Raw genomic sequence first — 27535 nt, forward strand, 5'->3', positions numbered from 1 at the left:
CCCTGTTTTATTTTCATTTAGAAACTTGTCTTATTTAAAATCCAGAAATATCTTTATTTGTCCCTAAGGCAATCTTTTCTGACGTGCATTCTTTATTTATTGCTCATTAAATCTCTTCATTCCAGTTTCAAACCTGTTTACAGTTGTTGGGGACTGAATATCTAGGCGGACCAGTTACGGTGGGCTCGTGGCACCCCCCTGTATTTCAGGGTCAAATTGCCCTGTAGAGGGTTTTCAATGCTGTGACCTTTCAGTAGGGTACTGACCTCCAGGCTGTTCTGAGGAGCCTCGGAGATGGGGGGGTGGGGGTGGGGGTGGTACAAATCTCAAATCTTTTTGGCTACAGCCCAGGGCTGGACCAACCTTCCGCTCAGGGGCTGCTTAGCTAAACTAATCCCTACCTTCTCTCCTGCACCGAGGTGCACCAGGAACAGGAAACAGATTCTGTAAGATAAACTTGGTAAACTGATACTCAACCCTTCATTTTGGCATTTAAGTATGTATGTGGGGCATCAAAGGTTTGTGGGGAAATGCCATTGTCTTTTAATATCATTTTTCCGTGAACTTTTTGAAGCCCCCTCGTATATATACCGTAAAATCAGAAATGTAGATATGGAACTTTAAAATTTGTTTAAGGAAAATAGGTAAACTTTCAACTTGATCCAAAACACAACCCTCACAACAATAAAAGCTACTTACTTAAATAGTGTATGGACACAAGTTGATGAGGGGCATCAAACGTACACTGCACCACTTAACATAATTATACAGTAACTGATTAAGAGTCTTTTTTTAAACGTAGCCAACCATCTGAGGCGAAATGGAACATGTGCAGCAGACTTGTAAGGAAAAGGTTCTGTGGAATTGCAGTAAATGTTAACATTTAAATCTTTTAAATTATGAGGTCAAGAATTGAATGACTAGGTAGAAAATACGGTTTTCAAAAGCAGCAGGAGACTTCACAAACATCACCCTGGATTCGGGCATCAAATCTATGTGAGTTTAAATGCCTCCTTAGGCAAAGTACTTGATACGCTTTTAAACATTTATGTATGGCAGTCTGGTGCAACAGTGGTTAAAGCATTGGGCTGTCAACTGAAAGGTCAGTGGCTCAAACCCATCAGCAGCTCTTCAGGAGAAAGACGTGGCTGTTGGATTCTGGCAATTTCCACCTGGGACCCTCTATGGAGCTTTCTGCTCTGTCCTATAGGGTCTGAACTGACATGATGCCCTGGTGTGGAGGTGAGGATATTTACTTATTGTTTATGAAGCTATGTTTACAGTGAGGTATAACTTACAGCCACTGCTCTTGTTAAGTAGCGATTGGAGTTAGTGAAAGAACACAAATTATGATAGAACTGTACATGAAGTCGTTCATACATGAAGGTGAGTCAATATCAAATATCAAATAGATAGGCCTTATTATATTTACTAGGGGGTCAGACGTTGACCCTTTGATGTTACCTAAAAATACACTGCTACGCAGCCCACCAGGACCTTCTCAAAATGACATCCCTTAAGAAGTAAAAAGAAAAAAAAGAAAACATCCCTAAAGGTCAACAAACAGGCCTGGAACTATTTATAGGCTTTTCTCTTTTTTTGTCATTAGTTTTTGTTGTTGTTTTGCTTTCTTCTGTGTTTGGTTTTGCTTTGTCTTGTTTTTGTACTTATTACTGTCTCTGCATGTCTATCTAGATAAGTGGAATAAACAATCCAAAGGAGAAAACAATGGGACTGACAGTTTCCGTGGGACAAGGGAGAGGGGGAAGTGGGGGAAAGGAAGAGGGGATGTCAACAAACCCAGGGACAAGGGAACAAGTGATCTAAAATCGATGCCAAGAAAGGCGTAGGATGCCTGGTGGGGCTTGATGAAGGGCAATGTAACTGAAAGGAATTACTGAAACCTGAATGAAGGCTGAACATGATAGTGGGACAAGAGGAAAGTAAAAGGAAATAGAAGAAAGAACTAGGAGGCAAAGGGCATTTATAGAGGTTAAAATACAGGCATGTACATATGTAAATATATTTATATATGATGATAGGGAAATAGATCTATGTACATATATTTATATATTTAGTATTAAGGTAGCAGATGGACATTGGGCCTCTACTCAAGTACTCCCTCAATGCACGAACACTTTGCTCTAATAACCTGCCATTCTGTGATGCTCACCTTCCCAACACTATCACTGAAGACAAAATGGGTGCATAAGCAAATGTGGTGAAGAAAGCTGACGGTGCCCAGCTATCAAAAGATATAGCATCTGGGGTCTTAATGGCTTGAAGATAAACAAGTGGCCATCTAGCTGAGAAGCAACAAAGCCCAGATGGAAGAAGCGCACCAGCCTGTGTGATAATGAGGTGTCGATGGGATCAAGTATCAGGCATCCAAGACCCAGAACAATAAATCATATCAATGTGAATGAGGGGGAGGGGGAGGGCAGAGTGGAAACCCAAAGCCCATCTGTAGATAATTGGACATCCCCTTACAGATGGGTCACAAGAAAGAGACAAAGGGTGCACTGTAGCACAGATGAAACATACAATTTTCCTCTAGTCTAGTTCTTTAATGCTTCCTCCTCTGCACTATCATGATCCCAATTCTACCTTACAAATCAGGCTAAACCAGAGCCTGTACACTGGTACAGATAAGAGCTGGAAACACAGAAAATCCAGGACAGATAAACCCCTCAGGACCAATAATGAGAGTAGTGATCCCAAGAGAGGAAGGGCAAGGTAGGGGGAGAAAGTGGGAACCAATCACAATAACCCCCTCCCAGGAGGATGGGCAACAGAAGGGTGGGTGAAGGGAGACAACGGTTTGTGTAAGACATGAAAAAAATAATAATTTTTAGATTATCAAGGGTTCATGAGGGATGGAGGAAATGAACTGATACCATGGGCTCAAGTAGAAAGAAAATGTTTTGAAAACGATGATGGCAAAATGTGTACAAATAGGTTAGACACAACGGATGTATGTATGGACTGTGATAAGAGCTGTAAGAACCTCCAGTAAAATGATTTCTGAAAAAAATAAGTTAAACAAAAAACTTCCTTAACACTTATATATTCCCTTTGAACCCTTAGCCATCAAAGTACCATAAACTTGCAGAGACAATTCGAGAGTGGAAAATACATTTGGTTAATAAATTAACAACTCACCTGGGAAGTGTTGTTCCTTTCACATTATTATCTCGAAAATTCTTTTCATATTGGGGCAGTTCAACAAATTCCACCAACCACTGCAGGGTGTCCTCAAGGGTCCAATTATGAACTGTGAGAGAGAAAAGAGGGAAGCCTACTTCAAACATACCTTCTTTGCAGAATTTTTTAAATGCTTAAAATTATTACAACATCAGGGAAAACAAAAGGTGTTGCTATACTGACTTTTCAATTCAGTCAATAGTGAATTCCAAAATGATATCTACCCTTCTAAGAGGAGCCACATTTCCTGCAAATGGGGGCTTACAACAGATAAGAGAAAAAAGGATAAAATATTAACATGCTTCATTATAAAATGAGCATCTAGACAAGTCTCCAGTGGATGAAATAATAACTGATGATTTTCCTGGATGTAGAAGACTTAACAGAAGTATACTTTATTTACTTTTTCAGCCAGCCACTCATCCCTCTAACAGTGTGTATCAAGCTACATACTGATCACTGGAAATAGCCTTGAATAAGAGAGATGACATCATTTGTCCTTCTGAAACTTCGAATCTGCTGCAGGTGGGAGGGAGCAGCTTATGAAAGGAAAAAAAGGGAGGGAGATTTCAGAAAGTGATCAGCTATTAAGAAAAGAAAATGAGCCAGTCAGGGTGCAGTAAAGCACCAATGAAACACACAACTTTCCCCTAGTTCTTTGGTGCTTCCTTCCACCCACTATCATCACCTCAATTCTACCTTACAAATTGGATTAGACCAGAACATGCCACTGCTACAGATAAGAGCCTGCAACAGGGGATCCAGGATAGATGAACCCCTCAGGGCTAACAATGAGAGTAGAGATACCAGGAGGATTAGGGAAGGGTGAGGGGAGAAAGGGGGAATTGATCACAAGGATCAACCCATAACCCCCTCCCAGGAGGACGAATAACAGAAAAGTGGGTGAGGGGCAACAGACAATGTAAGATATGAAAATCATAATCTATAACTTATCAAGGGTGCATGAGGGAGGGCAGGCAGGGGAGGGAGGAGAAAGAAATGGGGAGCCGATATCAGGGGCTCAAGTGGGAAGAGAATGCTTTGAAAATGATGATGGCGGCATATGTGCAAATGGGCTTGACAAATGAATGAATGTATGGATTGTGGTAAGAGATGTAAAATCCCCCAATACAAATATTTAATAAAAAAATCAAGAAAGAAAGAAAGCTGTTAGGGTGAGTCTCTCTGAGGAGAGGATATCTGAACTGAACAATGCAAGGAGCCAATGCAATGATGATCTGAGAGAAAAATATTTCCAGTCGAAGGAAACACCAGTGCGAAGGCTTTGGGAGGATTCCAGCTTGCTGCAGTTGAAGAAAATAGAAAAAGGACAGTTCATCAATGACTTTTAAGAATGCTGGATATTTTTCTAACCTCAATAAACTGAACAAAAGTAAAATAATCCACATTTATTATTGTACATAATACCACATTTACAAGACCACTGTTTTATGTGGAAAATAAGGAGACATGGTGATACCAGGGTTGAACTAACCAAAAGGTTGGTGGTTTGAGTCACCTGGCAGTTAGTTCTGTGAAGGAGGACCTGGAGATCTGCTTCCACGAAGATTAAAGACAAGTCAACCCTTTCGGGCAGCTGCACTCTGTCACCTCTGAGAAGAAACTAACTCACCAGCACATACCAATCACACGTGGTGAATGGATTGTAGAGGATACACCTAGAATCAGAGAGATCAAGAGGAAGGTTATTTCTGATAGAACTGTCCAGGCAGAAGAGGTCTGCATGGTAGGAGAGAAGACTGTTTCCATTAATTTCTTAGTTCCTCACGCCCAAATAGAGATAATCGTTGAGTCCAACATCATTTTAATATTAATCTGAAATATAGGGGTATAAGGCCAGGCTAGAGAGAGAATCTTAGGGCACACAGCACACAGATAATTTTCCGCTTGAATGGGATCATTCAAAAGAGTAAAGATAGTATTAACAGGGGCCCTGGTACCACCTTTGGGCAAATCCATCAGGTGCTCTACAGGCGACAGAGGAAGCTATCTGCTCCCATAAAGACTGACAGCTACAGATTCCTTGCACAGGGTCACTATGAGGCTGAATTAACTTGAGGAGGTGAGTTTGGAACTTGGGGATGTAAGAGATCACTACATAGTAATAAATAGTACAGGGGCAGTGAAAAAGAAGATCTTCAATGAGATGGATTAATAGCGGCTATAATAATGGGCTGAAACACAGGAAAAGATTATGAGATACTAGAGGATTGGGAAATGTGTTGTCCTGTTGTAGACAAGGTTGATGTAAGTCAGAAAGTACTCCGGGGTCGCCAACAACACCATGTAAGAGACAAGTGAAATGCAGACAGCATACCCTCACTTGCTAAAAGTGAAGGGGACTTGAAGCACTTACTGAATAAGACATACAGTCTTCATTAGATAATACACCTGAACAAAAAAACAAAAAATCCACCCAGCTGGACCAATAAGCAACACCATGATGAAGGGAGAAACTACTGAAGTTGTAAAGGATCTTATTTTACTTGGATCCACAATCAATGCCTTGGAAGCAGCAGTACAAAAAAAATCTGCCAAAGATGACGTCTTTAAAGTATTACAAAGCAATGATCTCACTGAAAAGAAAGGCGCGCCGGACCCACGTTGTGGTATGTCCGATTACCTTATATGTATGTAAATAAAATAGGAAGACCCAAGAAGAACTAATGCTTTTGAATTATGGTATTGGCCAATAGCATGGATTATACCAAGGATTGCCAGAAGAACAAACAAGTCTGTCTTGAAAGATGTACAGCCAGAATGCTCCCAGAAGTGAGGGTGGCCAGACTTTGTCTTATCTACTTTGGTTGTGTTATCAACAGACCATGGGCTCAAACTCGCACTGTTTCCTTCTGCTCTTCCTGGAGCGCTGTGAGTGAAAACCGACTTGATGAGACCTAACAACAACGTACAACTACTGTCTAAGAGGCTGGGGCAGCTTCAAAAAGAAAGAAAGTGCTAACACCTTCTCTCTTAAATGCATAGATTGACCACTGTATATGCATTTGTCTTTAACTAAAGTTAAGGGGGTTCACCTAAGGTGTACACATGATGATTATCCTCATTTTGGGATGAGAAACTGAGGAATTAAATGGAACCCAGATAGTAAGTAGCAGAGGTAGATTTGAACTAAGGCAAACTGACCGCATGATCTGACTCCCAGCCACCCTGAGAGCAACAGAATGGGTGGAACCCAGTCATTAAATATGGAAAGCAACTCCAAGGGTATGTGGGAAGAGCTGGCAGGATGAAGAGCATTTATCCACAGCAAAGGATGCATGTGTGCTTGGAAAACAAGGAGTTCTAAACTGTTTGATTTGAGGGTCCAAGAAAACAAATGCTTCTAGAACAAGTGAATAGAAAACCTAGATCTAGGACTCCCTCTGGGCATAAACATATCTGAGAAAAGATCTTTCAGATAAACTACATAAAATTGTGAATTCACATTTGTGAGCAAGGCAAGTGCTTGGCAATCTGCCTTCTTCATTAAGTGCTCTATAGAGAAAACGCCCAGACAAAGCATAAGCAAACAAAAACTTCATTTAAAAAATTACACACAGCAATTTTATAGTTTTATACCAAGACAATGCTTTCACTATGTTTTAATATGTACTCCCCTTCGTGGATTTCTGCCACAGGCCTGGGCATGTGCCCGAGGCTGTATCTATGCAGCCAAGTAGCTTAGGCTACCAGCCAAACGGTTCAGCACTGGGTGCTTTCCACTGAATTGCATACATTCAGAGTAGTCTTTTTACTCCTCGGTCTCTTCCTATTCGAGATGAACTGCTTTGAGAATTGCCCAGTCCTGCCTGCCAAGAAACCCACAGTGCAGCTGTACCTCACACACCCACACAAAAACCCCAGCCAACGAAACAGGAGGAGATTCTGTCACTTGGATGGCTGCTCAACTGATCAACAGAGCGAGTCCCTGATGTAAACACCCCAGCACAGCAAAATCTTCCCGCAATTTGAGTTGAGCCAGCACAGGCAGAGAGAAAACATCTGACAGAATATATGTTTCAGCCAGCCAGGGTCCAAGGCTACACTGTAGTGGTGGTGGTAGTGACGTTCTACTGAGTCTGCTGGGACTTCGCGGGGACCATGGAGTCAGTTCTGACTGGGGGGTGGGGGTGGGGGTTTCTATAGGGTTTGTGAGGCCGTGAAATCTTCGCAGAAACAGACAACAGCCTCATCTTTCTCCCAAGGGTCAGCTGGTAGGCTTGAGTGGCCCACCTTACAGTTAGTTAGACCTTTACCCAGCACCAGGGCCTCGTTATGTATGCGTGGTACTCAGTAGAGAGAAGACTGTAGTGGTTCTAAAGTCATTTTCTTCACCAAGAATCCTGAAAACAATGAAAATTTGATGTAGAAGATGCTGTTTACTTAGGGGAGAAATTCACTTCTCCTTGTGCTGTCTGGTCCCTTTGGTGCCACTTCCTAAACCCCTTCATTTCTCACCTGGTGACCAAGGCCTTATATGACATTTGCTCTCTGCATGGGCACTGGCTATTCTCTGGTTCTCGATACCTCCCCAGCCTGTTCCGTAGGAGTTGAGACCTTTTCCTCCATGCTCACCATTATTTACACAGGCCTCGGTTTTGCCTCTGTAGCCTACTAAGACTTCACTCAAAAGTAAACGTTTAGTTCTGGTGAGCTTTCCCTGACACTGTTTAGGTTATACTTACTGCACACAGCATTTCACTGATTAACTATTTATGCTGATGATTCTTCTTCTGACTTCTCTTTACTCCATTCAACTCCCAGTGTCTTGCTCCCCACTCTATCACGAGCATTTGGCACTTGAAGGGTGGCTTAACACTGTATTTTTGGATGCTGCTGTCTAAATGAATAGTAATGAGCCAAATGTGTTTAACTGACAGATATTTTTGACCGTCTATTTTTACATGTTAATAAAGACACATACATAAGCAGGATACAAAAAAAAAAAAAATTTCACTGCCACCGAGTCAATGCTGACCCACCTGGGGGTTTCTGAGACTGTGAGACTGTAACTGTTTATGGGAGTAAAAAATCCTTTTCTCTCCTGCAGAGGTGCTGGTGGTTTCGAATGGCCAACCATGCGGATAACAACCTAATGCTTAACCACTACATCACCAGGGCTCCTTCAAAAGCAGGATCGGGGACATCTTACACAAAGGGGCTTCACAGAGTCCAGGTAAAATTCCACTATCTTGTAGCTCCATTTTGTCACACACATTTTGAAGTCCCTGGTGTCAGCCATTCTTGGGGGCGAAGGAGCTATTCACTTCAAAATCATCCAGCTCCTCATTATTCAGCCCATCATCAGCACTCCCCAGAGGGCAGGTGGCAGGACAAACGACTATTCTTAGGGTGCATTTCTCAACTGACAGAGGTGCAGAAACGCCCATTTCTACAATAGCTTAATTTGTTTTGAAGGAAATTGATCAGCGCGGTGGGCTGGTACCTAACAGAGTCACTGAATTCTGGCAATTTGTTCCAAGACTAAAAGAAAGAATACTGGAAGACCTCTCAGCTAAGCTGTGTCGCAGATTCACTGTGACCGCTCAGCCAAGTTGTTCAACCAGTGGCTCCATTTCCTAACACAAAGGATGAAGCTGATAGTCTTAAACTTCTTCAAAGTTGGTATCTAAGACTCTGTATAACAAACAGCAAGAACAGGAGTGGCTGAACTAAACTATGGCAAACTAATAGGCAGCACAGTAGCTGACAGGGCACTGAGAGGGGGAAAGTCACTCTAAGGCCTTTCCAGAGAACAGCTGCCATTAAAACATACCATTTATTAAACATCAGACTTCAAATATCATGTCAAATGATCGTCCCCACAATTCTCTGAAGACGGCTCTTTGCTCGTCATACCAACACTGGAAGCTACTAAAGCCGAATCCTTATGTTCAACGAATAGAAAATGGCTGAGCAAGCTTGCAGGTAAGTCCCTGTGCAGAGCGTTGCCCGTCACGCAATCACACCGGCTCCTCAGAGTAAAGAAAGTGTTTGCAGCCATCAGACCAGGCTGGGCAGACAGATAGATTCTGCTCCAGCCACATTTAGAGCTTTTTGGATGTATCGGTTTCTCTCGGGTCCCATGCCACTCCACCAGACCTTCTTCCTCCTCCCCTAGCCTCAGAGCAGAAGCCTCCTGGTGTCCAGTGAGTCCTGGGTCTACGTCTACCTTTCCTGATTACAGCTGCTCTTCCCTGGGCTCTCCCATCACCTGCTTGCACAGCTGCGGCAGGATTTAACACAAGCCACAATGTGGTCACCCAGGCCTCCAGTCTTACTCTGGGTGCTGCGTTCCCGGGGGACAGGACCTCTTCAATACAGCATGGGTCATACAGCAATCGGTGATGACTATTGCTAAGCAAATCTTTAACACTATCATCCCTGGAGACCCTTGGTGGCACACGTGGTTTATTGCTTGAAACCAGCTGTAGTTTAGTGGTCTGAACCCAGAGGCACCTCAAAAGAAAAGCCTGGTGATTTTCTTCTAAAAGTAGTCAGCTGTGAAACTGCAACACACCGGGTCACGGTGAGAGGGTGCTGACTTTGACAGCACCTAGTGTGCTTTTTCAATCCACATTCCTTTCCTATGGGGCTCTGCCCTCACACGTTCACATATGTTCTCACAAAATCTCCCCCGAATGGCTCACACCACTCAGCACTCAGCTCCAAGCTGAAGGATCAACAGTTCAAAAACACCCAGAGTGTCTTTGGAAGAAACGCCTGGTAAACTGCTTCTGAAAGGTCACGGCCATGGAAATCCTGTGGAGGGCAGTTCTATTCCGCACACGTGTCACCAGGAGTCGGAACCAAATGGAGCCAGCTCTGAGAAGTCGCTGTTATCTCTACATCCACAAGGAGAACACCTTGACCAAGTGACTACACACACAGTCACCACATGTAGGGACTGTGAAAGCTAGAATCTGAACTTCACGTGTTCTGACTTCAAGTCTCCCACCAATGCAGGTGATTTCTGAGTTAGACAGCTGTTTCAAAACTTGGAACACGTTTTCCCTTAGATGCAAATCTTCAAGATCTATAGCAGGAGTACGAATATGAGAATGAACGTTGTAGACAAGCAATCTGCCACAGGAGACTGTGACTGCGCTGGTGGACTCTAGAGACAACAAGCACACCTTGTGGCTGGAGGTTAGAAACCCGTGAGCTCATGGGGAGTTCTGCATGGGTGTGGCCTGCCACCTGAAAGAAGAACACTTTCAAAGAATCAAGGCATTCAGAGCCTGAGTGAATAAACCCAAACTGAGGGTGATGACAGGGTGTGTGGATGTAGGATGTGGGGGAGAGACAAACTGAGGACTCTCCTTTCTACAAGCCCTCCAGCCTGCTAACAGTAAGGATGTTTCTGAACAGGGAATGAGGTTCCCAATGCTGTATCAAGTCCCCTTCCTCTTGGCTGTCAGTCCCAGGGCCATATAAGTCCTTCATAGCAGCGCTTGAGAGGTGGAACCTGAGCCAGCTGCAGACAACAGTAGCATCCTCAGTGATGGGGAGGATGGGGGGATAGGAAGAGTAGCAACAGAGAGGGAAGTAACTGGTTCTGGCTGAGGCAGACTTTAAAATAGACATGAGCACATGTTGAACCACGGACAGACCAGATGACAGTCTGCCGAGGACAGAGCACCCCCGCTGAAAGTGATCTCTCTTCCCCTGCATTTTCCTGGTACTTACTATGCTCACCAGCTGGCACATCAGATGTTCGACCTCATTCTCTAACTACCAGATTACAGCCTTCATTCCTACTACACTGTAAACTTCTAAGGACAGGGACTGCCTGACCCACCCCCCAGGAGTTGGAAACGCACTAGGATACAGTGGTGCTAATGGTCTGAAGATGGTGCAGCACCAGGCCAAATTCAGCATCTCTGTGACCTGGATATGACCGATGGGCATTTATCACAAGAGCACTTGGGGGCATTTATCACTAGGCCCCCAAATTCCTTTTCAGTATGAGCTGGAAGTTTAACTGCCTTCTCTTTCTTTAAAGACAGGAAGCGATTCCATTTTGTTCTAAATGGTCTACTTGTTCCCTTGTTTGTATGAAAGCATCAAAGACCATATGTTTTTAGGATCTCATTTCAAAGTAGCGCTGGAGAATCTTTGACTCCAAAACTGGATAGCAGAGACATGGAAACTAACAGGGGTTAGAGGGGGCCACTGTATCACACCGTGCTGGGCGAGGGGAGAGCTGGAGGGCTTCCAGTCAAGTATCGCCTTAGGCAAAACCTGATCCAGACCAGTAAGAGTGAATGGTAAACTCTGAAAGATGAGAGCATATGTATTTACTTGTTCCTTTCACCTACAGAAAGCAATCTTATAAAAGCAATGCACTTGGTGTACTTAGCCATATACTTGTATTAAGTTACAAGCCTAAAAATACAAAACAGCTTTGTGAAGTACCACCATGCAAGTTTCCATCTGTTATATTTACTATACATACACGCTGTCCTGAAACTTTTATGGATGATTTTTGAAATCACCTAAATGGCACGGGTTCTACCCTGTCCTTTAGGGTTGCTATGACTTGGAATCGACTCAATGGCAGTGAGTTCTGTTCGGTTAACAAAAGCAACTACCAGTACACATAAAGCTGGCCAGATGGAATGGTTATGGAAAGAAGGTCTGTATTTGGAAGTTTGTTTTATATAGTAGCGAAAAACTGTTCACAGTGTGAAAAATGTTTGGATCACTGGCATGTTTCTACGACAGACTATACTCTAAAACAATATGGACATTTAACACCATTCATCGTGTTAAAATCCAAAGGAAAATTTCATATTAAAAAGGATCAGCAGTTCTCATCACATGCAGAGAGGTGTGACTTAACTACCACTGGGAAATGCAATTCACCTACTGTTCAATCTAACAAGGGTTTGATGGTGGAAAAACAACTGGAACGACATGTAATATAAACCTAACAGATAGACCTTTTTAAAATTTGAAAGGTGAAGAAGTTTACGGCCTGCCACATTCCATCTTAGCTCATTCCACTTGACAGTCTTTGTGGTGTCACTTCTGAGGGAGACTTGAGAGGACCAGCTGTTGCCCCCAGTCAGGGCAGGTTTATCTTTAGAACAGTGCCAGAATGTGAGCACCACACGTGCACGCTGGTTGGTCAGCCGCGGGTGTCTCTGTAACACGGACCAAATTCAGGCCATACTGGGGACACCTAGAAGCCAGACCCTACCCTCGGACTTGGGAAGTTGAGATATTAGTTAGTCTACCGAAGAGAAGCACATATACGTGCGCAATTTTTCTCATCAGCTCTTTTACAAACTTTACCAAGCGGTGAATACATATGATTTTCAGCTACATTAGGTAAATGTTGGTAAATGTCTGAACAATCAGAAACGGAAAAAGGACCCGCAGTGGCACAAAGGACACTCGGGGAAGGCTTACCCTGCCATCGGAGTACCGCAAAGGCAAAGTGCAAAGTGCGTCAGCAACCACCTGTCCTGTGGTGGTGGTGGGAGACAACAAAGACGCAGCGTGAAAACAGAAATCGGAGTCTAGTGTCTCAGGGTCATACCACTGTCCTAAGATTCACTACAATGACTCTTATGAATGGTACAGTGCACTCTCTCTGCAGAGTAGTATTCCAATTGGTAGTGAATACATGATTGAAAACAGTGTTTGCAACCAAGGGAAATTCTAGGAACATACTTTATATGATTCAAAGAAGCCAGTAGACTTATAACCCATAACGAAACTCAACTTTCCTCAAATATCACTTTATGGATGTCACTGAAGAGAACAACCTAGTAGAGGCAGAGTACCTCAATCTCTGGTTCTCCATGTTTTAAACTTTTTTTTTTTAAACACGGAGTGAGAATTTTAAAAGTATGTTACATCAAGTCAAGCTAAGTTCTATAAGGGCAGACAATGCTTCCTATTAACCTACAGTTCCCCAACATCTTACAAAATTGTTGCGGCATCAATTCTAATTCATGTGTGTCCGCAGGGATTTTGAAGGCCGGTTTTTCAAAAGTAGATTGACAGCCCTTTCTTCCCAAGTGTTTCTAAGTGAACTCAGACCAACACTTTGTGGCCAGCAGTCCAGCACGTCAGCCATTTGGACCACCCAGGGACTCCCAATATCTTATGCAATGCCAGAAAACTAACAGGTCCTAAACAAACTGTGGACACTGGGCTTTACAAATCTTCATGGGACCAGACAGCCTTGTCTTTCTCTGAAGGAGTGCTTAACCAACAGCGCCACCAGAGCTCCTGTTGGTATGTAGCAGAAACTCAACAAAGCGCTTCTTTTAAGCACGCATACAAGGAGCACGTCAACTTCAGTCATTCTTTGAATGGCATTTCTACATAAAGCAACAAAACGTATTTTAAAACATGACCAAGCTTATGAAACAAAGGGGATGTTGTCAAAAATATTTGTCAGAAAGGATTTTACCTCTAAATTAAAACTTTACAGCTGTATCACTTTCTACTATTAAAATTATCAAAAATATTCATTTTTTTTCTTTATTAAACCTTATAATCAGGAAATATTTACTAGGTAACTACTGGGCACTGGATAGAACAAATATAAAAAACTTCAGAGTCAAAAAAGTTTAACAAGGTTTAGCAGAAAAAGCTATGTAAGAAAATGTGTGAACTCTTATCATGAAGTTTAACAAAAATAAATACAAATGCCCAGTTAGAACTTTTTCTTTTAATTAGGGGCTCGTACAACTCATCACAATCCGTACATACATCCATTGTCAAGCACATTTGTACATTTGTTGCCCTCATCATTCTCAAAACATTGCTTTCTACTTGAATGAACCCTTAGTATCAGCTCATTTTCCCCCTTGCTCCCTGCTCCCCGCTCCCTCATGAACCCTTGATAATCTATAAATTATTTTGTCATATCTTACACTATCCGAAATCTCCCTTTACCCACTTTTCTGTTGTACATCCCCCATAAAGGAGGTTATATGTGGATCCTTGTAATCGGTTCCCGCTTTCTACCCTACCTTCTTCTCCACCTTGCTGACAACCCTACTCTCAGCACTGGTCCTAAGGGGATCATCTGTCCTGGATTCCCTGTGTTGTCAGTTCCTATCTGTACTAGTGTACATCCTCTAGTCTAGCCAGATTTGTAAGGGAGAATTGGGATCATGATGGGGGTGGGGGTAGAGGAAGCATTTAGGAACTAGAGAAAAGTTGTATATATCATCATTGCTATATCGCACCCCGACTGGCTCATCTCCTTCCTGCGATCATTCTGTAAGGGTATATGTCTAGTTGCCTACAGATGGGTCTTGGGTTTCCACTCTGCCCTCCCCCTCATTCACATTGATATGATTTATTGTTCTGGGTCTTGGATGCCTGATACTTGATCCCATCGACACCTCATTATCACACAGGCTGGTGTGTTTCTTCCATGTGGGCTTTGTTGCTCCTGAGCTAGATGGCCACTTGTTTATCTTCAAGCCTTTTAAGACTCCAGATGCTGTATCTTTTGATAGTGGGACAACATCAGCTTTCTTCACATTTGCTTATGCACCCGCTTTATCTTCAGTGATCGTGTTGGGAAGGTGAGCATCATGGAATGCCAGTTTAATAGAACAAAGTATTCTCGCATTGAGGGAATACTTGAGTGAAAGCACAATGTTCATCTAAACCTATACATATATGCACAAAGATCTATTTCCCCATCGTCATATATAAATATATTTATATATGTACATGCCTGTATTTAGACCTCTATAAATGCCCTTTACCTCCTCATTCTTTCTTCTATTTCCTTTTACTTTCCTCTTGCCCCACTATCATGCTCAGCCTTCATTTGGGTTCCAGTAATTCCTCTCGGTTACGTTACCCTTGATCAAGCCCTACCAGGCTTCCTCCACCTTCTTCACCACTGATTTTGGATCATTTGTTGTTCCCTTGTCCCTGGGTTTGTTAACACCACTTCCTTTCCCTCAAATCCCCCTCTCCCAGGTGCCATGAGAACCATCAGTCCGTTGTTTTCTCCCCCAGATTGTTTATCCAGCCTATCTTATCTAGACAGACCTGCGGAAATAATAACATGCACAAAAACAAGACAGAGAAAAACAAAGCAACAAAAGAAAACAAAACAACAACTAAAAAAATGACCCAAGAAAAGGGGGTGCCACACCCTGGTCCCAAAGTCTATTTTTTGTACTCTCTCAGGACTTCCTTGCTCTGCTTTTGCCTCGGTGTGGTGAGGTAAGATCGGGCACAATTCCTAAACTGTGTCTCCATTGTTGTCCCCGGTAGAGCTATGAGTCAGTGAGGGATGTGGTGTCTCATAGTGGGGCCAGCCATATGGTCTTCTCTGTGCATTGACTGCTCTGAGCAGGAATATCGTCCTCAGGACTTGGTGGGCCAGGATGTGCTCTCTCTCTTCCTCCCCCTTCATTTGCTCCCGTGTACTCTGATCAGACATGTCCCTCTCCCTGAGCTGCAGTTTCAGTGCTGTCCTCTGAAGTAAATTCTTCTGGGGAGAGGGGCAGCTGTCCATGTAGTTGGGATTTGGGCTGGCTCCTCGAACCTCTCCACTGGTTCCCTACTTCATGCCAGTATAGAACCTTCTTTCTAAAGCATATTAAAGCCAACTAAAAATTGGTTTTCACCACTAGCTGGCATAATCTCTAGGTCAGAAGGGGCAGGACATTCAAAACATGCCCATTCTGACTTTGTCCCATGTGGATAACCTTCATCAAATGGAACTGTACAAGATAGGAACTGAAAATACAGGGAATCCAGGACAGATGAGCCCTATAGGACCAGTGGTGTGAGTGGCAAAACAGGGAGGGTAAAGGGAGAATAGGTAGGAAAGAGGGAACCGATTACATGGAACTGTGTGTGACCTCCTCCCTGGGGGACAGACAACCGAAAAGTGGGTGAAGGGAGACGTCGGACAGGGCAAGATATGACAAAATACCCATTTATAAACTATCAAGGGCTCATTAGGGAGGGGGGAGCGGGGAGGGAGGGGAAAAATGAGGACCTAATGTCGGGGGTTTAAGTGGAGAGAAAATGTTTTAGAAACGATGTACAAATGCGCTTTACACAATTGATGTGTGTATGGATTGGGATAACAGTTTTATGAGCCCCTAATAAAATGTTTTAAAAAAAATAAAAATTAAATTAAAATGAAAAAAAAAATGGAACTGTACAAATCATTTTCAAGGTAATTTAGCTCAAGATTTGTTTCATCTGCAACTATGTATGATTTCTCCTAGTACATTCAGCATTTAAAAATGTAATAGCTCACAAATATGACTTTATTAGCTACATTTACTTGGTTCTAGCACTTGTTAATCCAAGATTTTGTGATGTAACTAATATTCTAAGGCCAAACAGCATTTGGCAAAAGTTCACCTAAATGTTTTGTGAATATTAACATTAAAATTCCTACATCTACAAAGATGGACTCATTAACAAAAGTAGCCGGATAGTGCTCACACTTTACTCCAAAGGTTCACTCCACGCCCACCCCTTCTCCTTGAGATGGAGTCAATTAATATGGCCTGTCTAGCCTTATGTGATGTATTATAAATTATTGCCCCTATGCCTGTGGCTATCATCCCACTTTGGAAGAAGTCCTTTACTATGGAAATGAAAAGGATTAAAGTGAAATTAAGGTCAAGTATTATAATGGCTTAAAAGTTGGACTATTCACCTTAGGGTCTGCAGTTTGAAACCACCAGCTACTCCTTGGCTTCCTACTCATCTTTACAGTCTACGAAATCCACTGGGTCAGTTTTACCCTGTCCTATAGGGTTGCTCTGAGGCAGCATTGATTTGATGGCACCGAGTTTTATTTTGGTTCTAGCTTTAGCACAAGGTTGAACCAAGTCACTACCATTGGTTTCCTTGGGCATATCATCTGCTCAAAGACAAAAACCATGTCTCCAGCAAAGTTATTCCTCTGTGCATAAGTGCCATCTCAGAAAGAGGAACAGAGGAATCCCAGAACCATTGAAAGAGGAGCTACCAATGGTGCACTTTTTTTGGTCTTTTATTTATTTATTTTCAATTAAACTAAATCATTTTATTGGGGGCTTGTACAACTCATCCACACATACATCCATTGTGTCAAGCACTTTTGTACATTTGTTGCCATCCTCATTCTCAAAACATTTGCTTTCTACTTGAGCCCTTGGTATCAGCTCATCATTCCCCTCCTTCCCAGCTCCCTTCTCCCCCATGAACCTTTGATAATTTATAAATTATTATTTTGTCATATATCACACTACCATCTGACATCTCCCTTCACCCACTTTTCCCCTGTCTGTCACCCAGGGAGGAGGTTATATGTAGATCCTTGTAATCTGTCCCTTACTCACCTTCCCTCCACCCTCCCAGTATCTCACCAAAGGTCCTGAGGGGTTCATCTGTCCTGGATTCCCTGTGTTTCCAATTCCTATCTGTACCAGTGTGCATCCTGCAGTCCAGCCGGATTTGTAAGGTAGACTTAGGATCATGATAGTGGGGGGGAGGGCGGGAGGGGGGGTGAGGAAACATTCAAGAACTAGAGGAAAGCTGTATGTTTCATCATCATTACAATGCACCCTGACTGGCTCATCTCCTCCCCGCTACCCTTCTGCAAGGGGATATCCAATTGCCCACAAATGGTCCCTGGGTCTACACTCTGCACTCCCCCTCATTGACAATGCTATGATTTTTTTGGTCTTTGATGCCTGATACCTGGATCCCTTTGACGCCTTGTGATCTCACAGGCTGGTGTGCTTCTTCCATGTGGGCTTTCTTAGATGGCTATTTATTTATCTTCAAGCCTTTAAGACCCCAGACTCTATATCTTTTAATAGCCGGACACCATCAGCTTGCTTCACATTTGCTTATGCAACCGTTGTCTTCAGCGATCCTGCCAGGAAGGTGAGCATCTCAGACTGCCAAATTGTTAGAACAAAGTGTTCTTGTGTTGAGGGAATACTTGAGTAGGGGCCCAATGTCCATCTGTTTCCTTAATACTAAACCTATAAATACATGTACATAGATCCATTCCCCCCTTGTCGTATATAAATATATTTATATCTGTATAAGACTGCATTTAAGTCTGGCAGTGCTAGATCAAGGACAATGGAACTGAGAGGAATTCCTGAAACACAAATGAAGGCTGAACATGATAGTGGGACAGGAGGAAAGTAAAAAGAAACAGAGAAAAGAACAAGGAGGCAAAGGGCATTTATAGATATCTAAATACAGGCATATACAATGGTGCACTTTTGAGAGTTGTATGAAGGTCGGTTGAGACCAGAGGCAACAGCAGCTATGGCATAAAGACCACAGGGCCGAGGAAAGAAGCAAGGGATGAGACCAGAGGCCAGGGCAAAGAGACCACGAGACAGGGCAGAGGAACAGTGCCAAGACTACAAGACCATACAGTAAACCTGTCTGAAGGAGCACAAAATGTAGGGCCTTCTTGATTTCAAAGGATGGGGTCATAGAGTCCTGCACTGAAAGGGTGGGCCATAGCTTCATAGGTTTCAAAGAACTGGACATTCACCATCTCAATTCCATAGTGTGCAGCTGCCATTAAGGTGTTCTAGAAGGATGGGGCCACTACCCAAATTTGAAGAGGGAAGGACTGCCATGCCCAAGGGATAAAAGAACAGGGCCTGCCATTGGATGGGGTTCATCGCTTAGATAAACTAAAAGAATGAGGCCACTTAAAGTCAAGAGAATAGAACAATAACCCCAGTGGAACTAGTTGAAGGAGGAGCAGAAGCCTGAGGCTGGAAGCATCTCCACTCAGAATCCAGAGGGCATGGCCAACAAGCAAAGTGTAGGGGGCAAAGCCATTATCTAGACGCTTGAAGAATGTTTCACTTATGAAGCTAAAGCAATTTTTTCTGCCTTGTTTGGGACTTGCTGGGCTCCTGTTTCACTTCTTTCCCTTCAATTTCTCCCATTTATAATGGAAATGCCTGTTCTAACATTTTATTTGGGAAACAAAAAGCTTGTATTGTATATTTCATAGGTGCTCAAATGAGGACGAATTTCACCCCAGACTGGAATATGCCTCAACTACCACCCATATCTGATTTAAATGATTCAGTAGATAAGGCTTGGGGCCTGAGGTTAAGATTTGGGGATGATATGTTGGGGTGAATAGGTTTTTCAGATGGGAAAGACATGAATTTGGGGAGGGGGCAAAGGGTAAAATGTTATGGATGGAATTGTGTTCCCCAAAAAATATGTTTTGTAATATCCAACCTCTGTCTGTGGCTATAGTCCCATTAAGGAACGGGTTGCTTTGTTATGTTATTGAGGCAAGTTTAGCTTAAGATAGGCCTTGAGTCTATGTCTTTTAGATTATACAAAGAAATTAAGCAAACATGGAGAGAAGCAGAGATGGAATCAAATAAATGCTAAGACCCATGGAGAAGACAAAGGAACCAAGAAAGCATCAGAGAAGCAAGCAAGTGGCTCTCCAGAGCCAATAGGGAGGGAAAGTCTTCCCCTAGTAGCACACTGAATTCCAACTTGCCTCAAGGGATTTCATCTTGTTCGCATGCACAATCAATGCTCATGTAAGAAATTAAAGGACACATTACATTGGGTATAGATCTGCTGCAAAAGACCTCTTTAAAGTGTTGGAAAGCAAGGATGTTACATTGAAGACTAAGGTGCACCTGACCCAGGCCGCAGTATTTTCAATTGCCTCACGTGTGTGAAAGTTGGATATTGACTAAGAAAGGCAGAAAAATTGATAAATTTGAATCGTAGTGCTGGTGTAGAATCTTGAAAGCACTGTGGTAAGCCAAAAGAACAAGCAAATCTGCCTTGGAAGAAGTACAGCCAGAATATTCCTTAAAGCAAGGATGGTGAGACTTCGTCTCACGTACTTTGGACGTTATCAAAAGAGACCGTCCCTGGAGAAGGACATCACATAGGTAAAGTGGAGGGGCAGTGAAAAAGAGGAAGAGCCTTCATGAGATGGACTGGCACGGTGACTCCACCGACAGGCTGAAACATAAGAGCAATTGTGAGGATGGTGCAGGACCCGAAGGTGTTTCCATATACAGAAGGTCGCTATGAATTGGAACCAACTGGTGGCATCTAACAACAGCAGCCTCCTCTTAAACTATGAAAAAATAAATGCGTTTGTTAATGCCATCTACTTGTGGTATTTAATAGTAATATAAGAAAACTAAGACACCTCCTATCTTCTTAGTCCAGGTCACCACTACCTCACCCATTCACTTCAAGAGCCACCAGTTCTTCCACTTTTACTCTTACTCCCCTCCTCCAGGAGTTAATAAGTATCTAAACAATCACCACAATAATCTTTTCAAAGATTTGAACCACATGATTTTTTGCTCCCAATCCTGAAATCAGTGTCCAAATACATACTTTATCCTTCAATAAACCCTGAACTCCTTCTAGACCCTACAAAGTCCTGTGGGACCTGGGGCCTAACTAGCTTACTGACCTATCTCCTTCCCCTCTCCCACTGCTCCCCCCTCACTGCCTTCTAGCTCCACTGATCTTCTTACAGTCCCTTAAATACTTAGAGGTTTTCCAACCTCAAGGCCTTAAACTTGCTGATCTCTAACCATAGAATGTAGCTCACCCAGATCTTCCCTGGCTCACTCTTATAACTCAGATCTATAATCAAATGCCACTTCTTTGGAAGTTCTTCTTGACAACATTGTTTAAATAGCTCTGGTGCCTAACTGGCTACTACCTGGTCACTGTCTGCATTATTTTCTAATCACATCATTTATCTGAACCTGCAATTGTGTGATTGCATGTGTATCTAGGAAGGCACCCTGGTGGCATGGTGGTTACAGATTGGGCTGCTAAATGCAAAGTCAGCAGTTCAAAACCACCAGCCGCTCTGGGATAAAAAGATAAGACTTTCTACTCCTGTAAAGAATAGAACCCCGATAATTCAGTGTAGTCTGAGTTTTAACCATTCTCACCCTCCTTTTCCAACTTCCTCCTCTTATTAATACAACGCCACCGCCTCTGAAATTTCCAACCTAATCTGAGTGGCTGTCAGTTTGATCCGATGTAGGGAGATCTTAGAAGAGAAGAGCATGGGAGACTTTGTATTACATACTTTAGGCGTGTTATCAGGAGACCAGTCCCTGGAGAATGACATCCTGTTTGGTAAAGTGGAGAGTCATTAAAAAAGAAGGCATGGCACGCTCACTTTAAATTACAACTACGTCTTATTTTTCTCTTTCTAAAGATCCGAGTACTGTTGGTAGAACCCAGTACCCAAAATAAAGCCAAACAGTGAAAAAAAAAAAGAATAGAACCCCAGAGGTCAGTTCTAGTCTATCCTATATAGGGTCACCATGAGTCAGAAACGGCTCAATGGCAGTGAATTTTTGCTTTTGTTTTCTGGGTATCTACACACATATGCAAACTAATTCCTCACTGACTTCCCAAAAGAGGCCTAGCTCCATGAAGTCAGAAAATCTAGTCTGCTCTTTCCCAAAATCTTCCAATCCTGCCTGTCTCACAGGAATTATGAAATGCACTTCTGATGACCCGATGAACATTGGTGGCATAGTGGTTATGTGTGGGGCAGCAATCCCAAAGTAACTGCGATTACTATAGATAATCGGAATCCCTTTGCCATTAAAAAAAAAGACTAAAAAAATAATCCAATTTTTAAAATAAAGCCCTGGAACTAACCCTACCCCCAGGGATCAACTTTCAGCCAAACAGTAGGCAGGCCTATAGTGAATGATGGGAGGGAAAGATGAGGCTTTTATGCCAGCAAAGAGTTACTGTCTCAGAAACCCACTGGGGCAGTTCTATCCTGCCCCATAGGGTGGCCATGTGTCGGAGTGGATCCACAGCAGTGAGGTTTTTGTTTTGTACAGGGAATAGCAGCCCCAGGGAAGCTGGTGCTTCTCGGTACCATCTGCCTTTAAAGGCAGCATTTGCCCCAAAACAAGGCTTGGAAGGCAGGCAGGGATAGGAAAGCAGAAAGATTGGGAAAGGGGGAACTGAGAAAAGGGAACAAGACCTGTGCCAGTGAGAGGACTGCAGACACTGTGAGAAAATAAAATGTCCATAAACGGTTAAACAGAAAACTACTTTGCTCTGTAAATGTTCTCTCAAACTACAATACAAATAAACAAACACAAAGTTCTGGAGTTAAAAATGAAGACAGAATACTGGCATTCAAGCCACTCACCAAATCAAATCGAACAGTCTATCAGGTACAGAAATTTATTAACCCTCTAGTTTGGATGACAAATTCAGCCTCTGGTGTTTAAAATGGTGTAGGGCCCGTTAAAACCAGAGTGATTATTTGGGGGGCATTCTTGAAAACCAATCAAAAGAAACTGGACACAACCCTACAACATATATCCACTAACTTAAAATGTACCCTTCTCTCTTTCAAGTGCTTTCGATTATATATCAAATGAATATGAAGTCCATGTCATGGTCAGACTCCTGCAACTGAGCATGCTCAGTAAAAGAGATGAGGCAAATTTAGGCAAGTACTAAAGCAGATCCATTTTCAAATACCTCATACTGCACTCTGGGATATGCTTACCTTCGCTAAGGTCACAGGCTCTGGATCAGTACATGTGCAGCTAGTACACAGAAACCTATTACAGTCACCATAGCAGAGCTGCAGTGCTATCAATAAAGTTCTGCCAAAAATAGTTGGTGCTGGTCAAAATATGGAAAATAACAACATTAGAGTTCTACAGGCTTATGAGTCATAATTCAGAAGCCAAACCAAACATAAATTTAAAAAGCAAAGAATTTCTTGGGCCTCCCCTCTCTATATGCTCAGCCCGCCCTACCCATAATCAACCCTTTTCCGTTCCAGCACTATCCCCTTTCAAACTCTGTATGCTGCACATGCATTGTCATTCAAATTCTTCTCAGGAGGTGAATTCTAAGGAGGATTTGAAAACTGGTTAGAAACATGCCTGTGCTGGTGCCTCTCAGCCACAGAGAATTATTCTGCCAATAAGTCGCCGTCGCCCCCCCCCTCCCCCGCCTGTCTTAGCTTAAGTTAGTTTTTATTAGTCTAGCAAAGATTTTAAAAGCTTTACCTAAAACAATTAACCCTGAAGAAAACAGATACTGACATTAAATGGAAAACTGTATTGAAACCACTTCCTGCACAGTAGGTACCCAGAAAAGCACTCGCTGAATTTCAAAAAAAAGTTCAACTTTTAAAAAGTCAAAGTCTTTCTCTTTTTCTTTCAGGCATTCACATTTACCAGTTCTTAAGAAACTCTTTACCTCTTTACTTGATAATGATACCAACCTAAGTGCCGCCATAAATACAGGCTTGTCCAGGGTATCGCCTCCATGCCAATCCACTTCCCTAAGTCTTTTTCACCTAACTCAATTCCCGCTTTTAAACTGATTTCTTTGAAGTTGAATAATGTTTTCCTTGCCATATCTGTTTCATATATAATGTCTCTCTAAATCAAACTATAAGCCTACTTTTCCCTCTATCCACCCCATTATTAGAGAAAGGCCTTCACGATGACCCATACAAAAGAAAGAAAACAGAAGATGTCAGTGAACCAAAAATCATAATAAAGTTGGGTTCAAACTGTCTACAAAATATACATAAGATTCTAAGTAAGTCAGAGACAAGTGGGTAAAGAACGACGCCGGATCGGTCACAGGATTCACAATATTTGTCTGGGTGCACATTTATTCTTCTTGCACAGCGGTAGCCTATGCCATCATTTACACAAGCATCAATCCTTTCTGAAAACTTTCCATTCTAAACTTTGCCAAAGAACATTCCCATTTCTCCTCCCGAGACTGACAGTCACTTCTCATTTTTTGTCAGTATTTTCCCCCAAAAGGGATTTTTCCTTGTCTTAGCAATTTGAAATTCATATAATTTTAACTGTCATCCCTTTATATAGGTGCATATCAACTCTATATTATTAAATTTTAGACTATCATTCTTAGCAATCAGAAGCTCCCAGTGAGAAATACCCTCTTTATGCTGGCGTTTTATAATAATCATGTGGTGGGGGAGGAGAAGGATGATAGAAATAAAGCCGAAATTATCTTCTATTAAATATTGACACGTGTGGCTTCATTTAGTCAGATGGGCAGTCTTAATTTCAAATAACAAGTAGCTGATTTAAAATACTGAAATCAAAAGTATGTACACGGCCTGCCATTTTCAACACTCTGGAAGAATTCATGCTGAAGCAAAGACACAGAAAAACAAAAGTGTTTATTGAAATCTTGTTGAAGAGATTCTTGTCTTCATGATGAAATATGAAACCAGGAGAGAGGATCAGACAATATGAATTTTGTCCTTTATCATCAGAATGAAAAGATTTTAAGTGGGAGACAAAGGGGGGGGGGGGTGACAGAGGGCAGCTTCAAAAAGTTTGTGAAAAAATTCCAATATAAAAAGAGCTGATACCAAGGGCTCAATAGAAAGTAAGTTTCTAGAAAATAATCATGGCAACATGTGTAAAAATATGCTTGATACAATTGATGTAAAGATTGTTATAAAAGCTGTAAGAGCCCCCAATAAAATGATCTTTTAATAAAAAAATAAATTTTAAAAAGACAAAAGTTTTAATAAAATTTTGAAATTCTAATATATTTTCATTCCTTTGTCCACAAAACTTTTCAAGCCCCCGTGTGTATCAGTGTGTGTACACATTTAGTTCTATCTGTTGTTTTTTTATTGATTTTCTATGAGCTATATATTCATACATGTAATAGGCATAAATTCTTCTGAATTATCAAAAAATTTTGCAATGTTAAAAATGAGTAAGGTTCACATTCAACTTAAATAGGCTAGTTGATACGCCTGAATTTTTTCTCTTTTCTTTCTCACTTGTATTACTCCTATTTCAGTTATTACTAAATTGCTAAGCAAAAAGTAGTGGAATGGGAAAAAAAACACAAAAACCACAAAAACCAAATAGCTAAGCAAGCATAAGACTTTTTTGAAAATCCATATATTATTAAATGACCATCTTTGAAGAGCAGAGTACTACTATAAACAAGTTCCTTATCCTTGAAGCAGCAGAAACCAACTGCTTGCTCCACCAAAACGAGGATCTAATATTATAAATGTTAACATCCAGAATGGTATCCAGGGTTTCTCCTACATGCTCCTTCATAAAAAGGAAAAATTATGTAATATTTGTGTTCATATGCAACCAATTTTTAAATACTGGAAACGGGTGAATGAGGAGGAAAGAACAATAAAAACTGTCGACTGTTTCTTGATAGTCCATCACAACCAGTGGGCAGCCCTCATTTGGACCTTCTGCAGAAGTTTCTGCTACTATGGTCCTCAAATGAGCCTTCCCTGGAGCCTGGGAACACAGCAGATGAGAAATGTAGAATGTAGGTGCACAAAAGACAATACGAAAGCAAAATCACAAACCATTTCCAAATAACACTCGCTCGTACCATAATGAAAGCATCTTGAGATGCATTACATCCTGAAAAACTTGTTGCGTGAGACAAATGAGGCTCCCAACAGCCTGCATTTCATGAGCTCCCCCAGAGTAGCAACTGTCAGAGCACAAAGCCCTAAGAAATAGGACACTTCCACTTGAGAGGTCTCTCCACTTCAGAATTAAAAACCAAGAAAGGTATCTATAAAACAAAGGTCGCCTTGTCTCAAAAGCACATCTAAAATCTTCCACACATTTTAAAAGATAGAATTAACATTGGCAAATTAATCCAGACAATAATTCTAATCTCCAACACACAAGTGTCCAGAGCTGAAAAGGATGCAGGTCATTAATATCAAACAAAGAGGAAAGAAAAAAGGTGACATCATGATAACCAATTTGAAGAGTAGATCTGAACTAAAGAGAGCCAGAAGAGCCAGCATAGGATCATAATTATAATAAGTCAGCAACTTATTGTAAGTGCTCTGAACTCACTTGTATAAGATAAAAAGAAAGCAATTTTGGTTCTAAAAGCCACACTCTGTATACAGAGGAGAAATATCAATTCTGACACATACAAAACTGTTGGCCTGATACACAAATCGATCGAATGCTGTGCCACTTCTCCACAGCAAGCTCACTCTGACATAGGCTGACGGAAGAAACAAGCGTCAAGTCTGAGTCACTTATCTCTACATCCGAGAAAATAAGACCACAAATGCAAGACCTTGCACTAGCATTGCAGCTCTGAAGCTGGTCTGAAGCTGTTTTCTCCCGCAGAGCGGGCTTTCCCTGGTACAAAGTACTTTCACTGGACGATGAAAATCCAGTAACTCTAGTGAGCACTAACAAGAGCTTCTGTGGCTGCTAAAACTGGTGAAAAAATCTGAAAAGTGTAAACACCTAGTTCAATAAAGCACACGGGTGTCTGTGGTATAGTAAGGACCTGATGTTTTCAATTGCAAATATCCTCAAAGCTATTAATCCAAGAGAGGCTTCTTCCAGGGAAGGTGTGAGGAGAGAGACCTCTGTCCGTCAGTGCAGCTCCTGGCCTTACCTGACCTTTGCAAGCAGACAGGCCAGCTATCCTATAACCCAGGGTGACTCCTACATATCTCCATTACAGATTTATCACATCCTCCACTTACTCTTTGATAAGTGCTTCTTCACCTGCTGACTATTGACAAGGGGAGTGGGGAAGATTGAAAACATATTCATCTGTGCATTTTTAACACCTGGAGCAATGCCTTGATAAGCTTTTACAAACACACGTGCACACGTTTTCTGTGTGTTATAGATTGAATTATTTCCCTATAAAATATGTACTATAAATCCTAATCTCTAAATCTGCAGTTAAAAGCCCATGTGGGAATGGGTTGTCTTTGTCATGCCGATGAGGCAGGATTGTTTTTGTTCCAGGCCAAGCCCACCACCATCTAGATAGACCCTCAGTGACAGAGCAGAATTGCTCCTAGGGTTTCCAGACAGTCTCATCTTTCTCCCTCTAAGCTGGTAGACTTTGAACCTCAACCTTTCAGTTAGCAGCCCAATGTTTAACCCATGGTGCCACCAGGACTCGCATAGAGCATAGGCTGCTAAACATAATTGGCCTACCACCTATTAAAAGATAAAAAAATGTATATTTTTTTTACTTAGCACCCTCCTCCAAAACCAAATCTCTGCCATCAAGTCACTTCTGATGCCTAGTGACCCAATAGGACAGGGCAGAACTGTCCCTTGGGGTTTCTGAGACTGTGCCTCTTTACATAGTAGAAAGCCTCATCTTTCTCCATCAGAGCATCTGATAGTTTCAAACCCCTCAGGACCAGCGGTGAGAGTGGCGATATGGAGGGAAGGAGGGGTAGAAAGGGGGAATGGATCACAAGGATCTACATATAACCTCCTCTCTGGGG

The 27535-nt window shown here is 42.1% G+C and overlaps 1 protein-coding gene across 1 annotated transcript in view; it reads right to left on the minus strand.

Moving 5' to 3' along the window:
- Positions 1–27535, minus strand: part of STIM2 (stromal interaction molecule 2) — a 78186-nt gene that overhangs the window by 38447 nt on the left and 12204 nt on the right. The window contains exon 3 of the mRNA XM_045284127.1: positions 3163–3274. Within this exon, the coding sequence (XP_045140062.1) occupies positions 3163–3274 (112 nt within the window). The remainder of the gene's footprint in view (positions 1–3162; positions 3275–27535) is intronic.

The sequence above is a fragment of the Echinops telfairi genome, unplaced genomic scaffold, assembly GCF_000313985.2.
Source record: "Echinops telfairi isolate 266 unplaced genomic scaffold, ASM31398v2 ScPeMD7_7468;HRSCAF=8506_0, whole genome shotgun sequence".
Taxonomy (NCBI): Eukaryota; Metazoa; Chordata; class Mammalia; order Afrosoricida; family Tenrecidae; genus Echinops; species Echinops telfairi.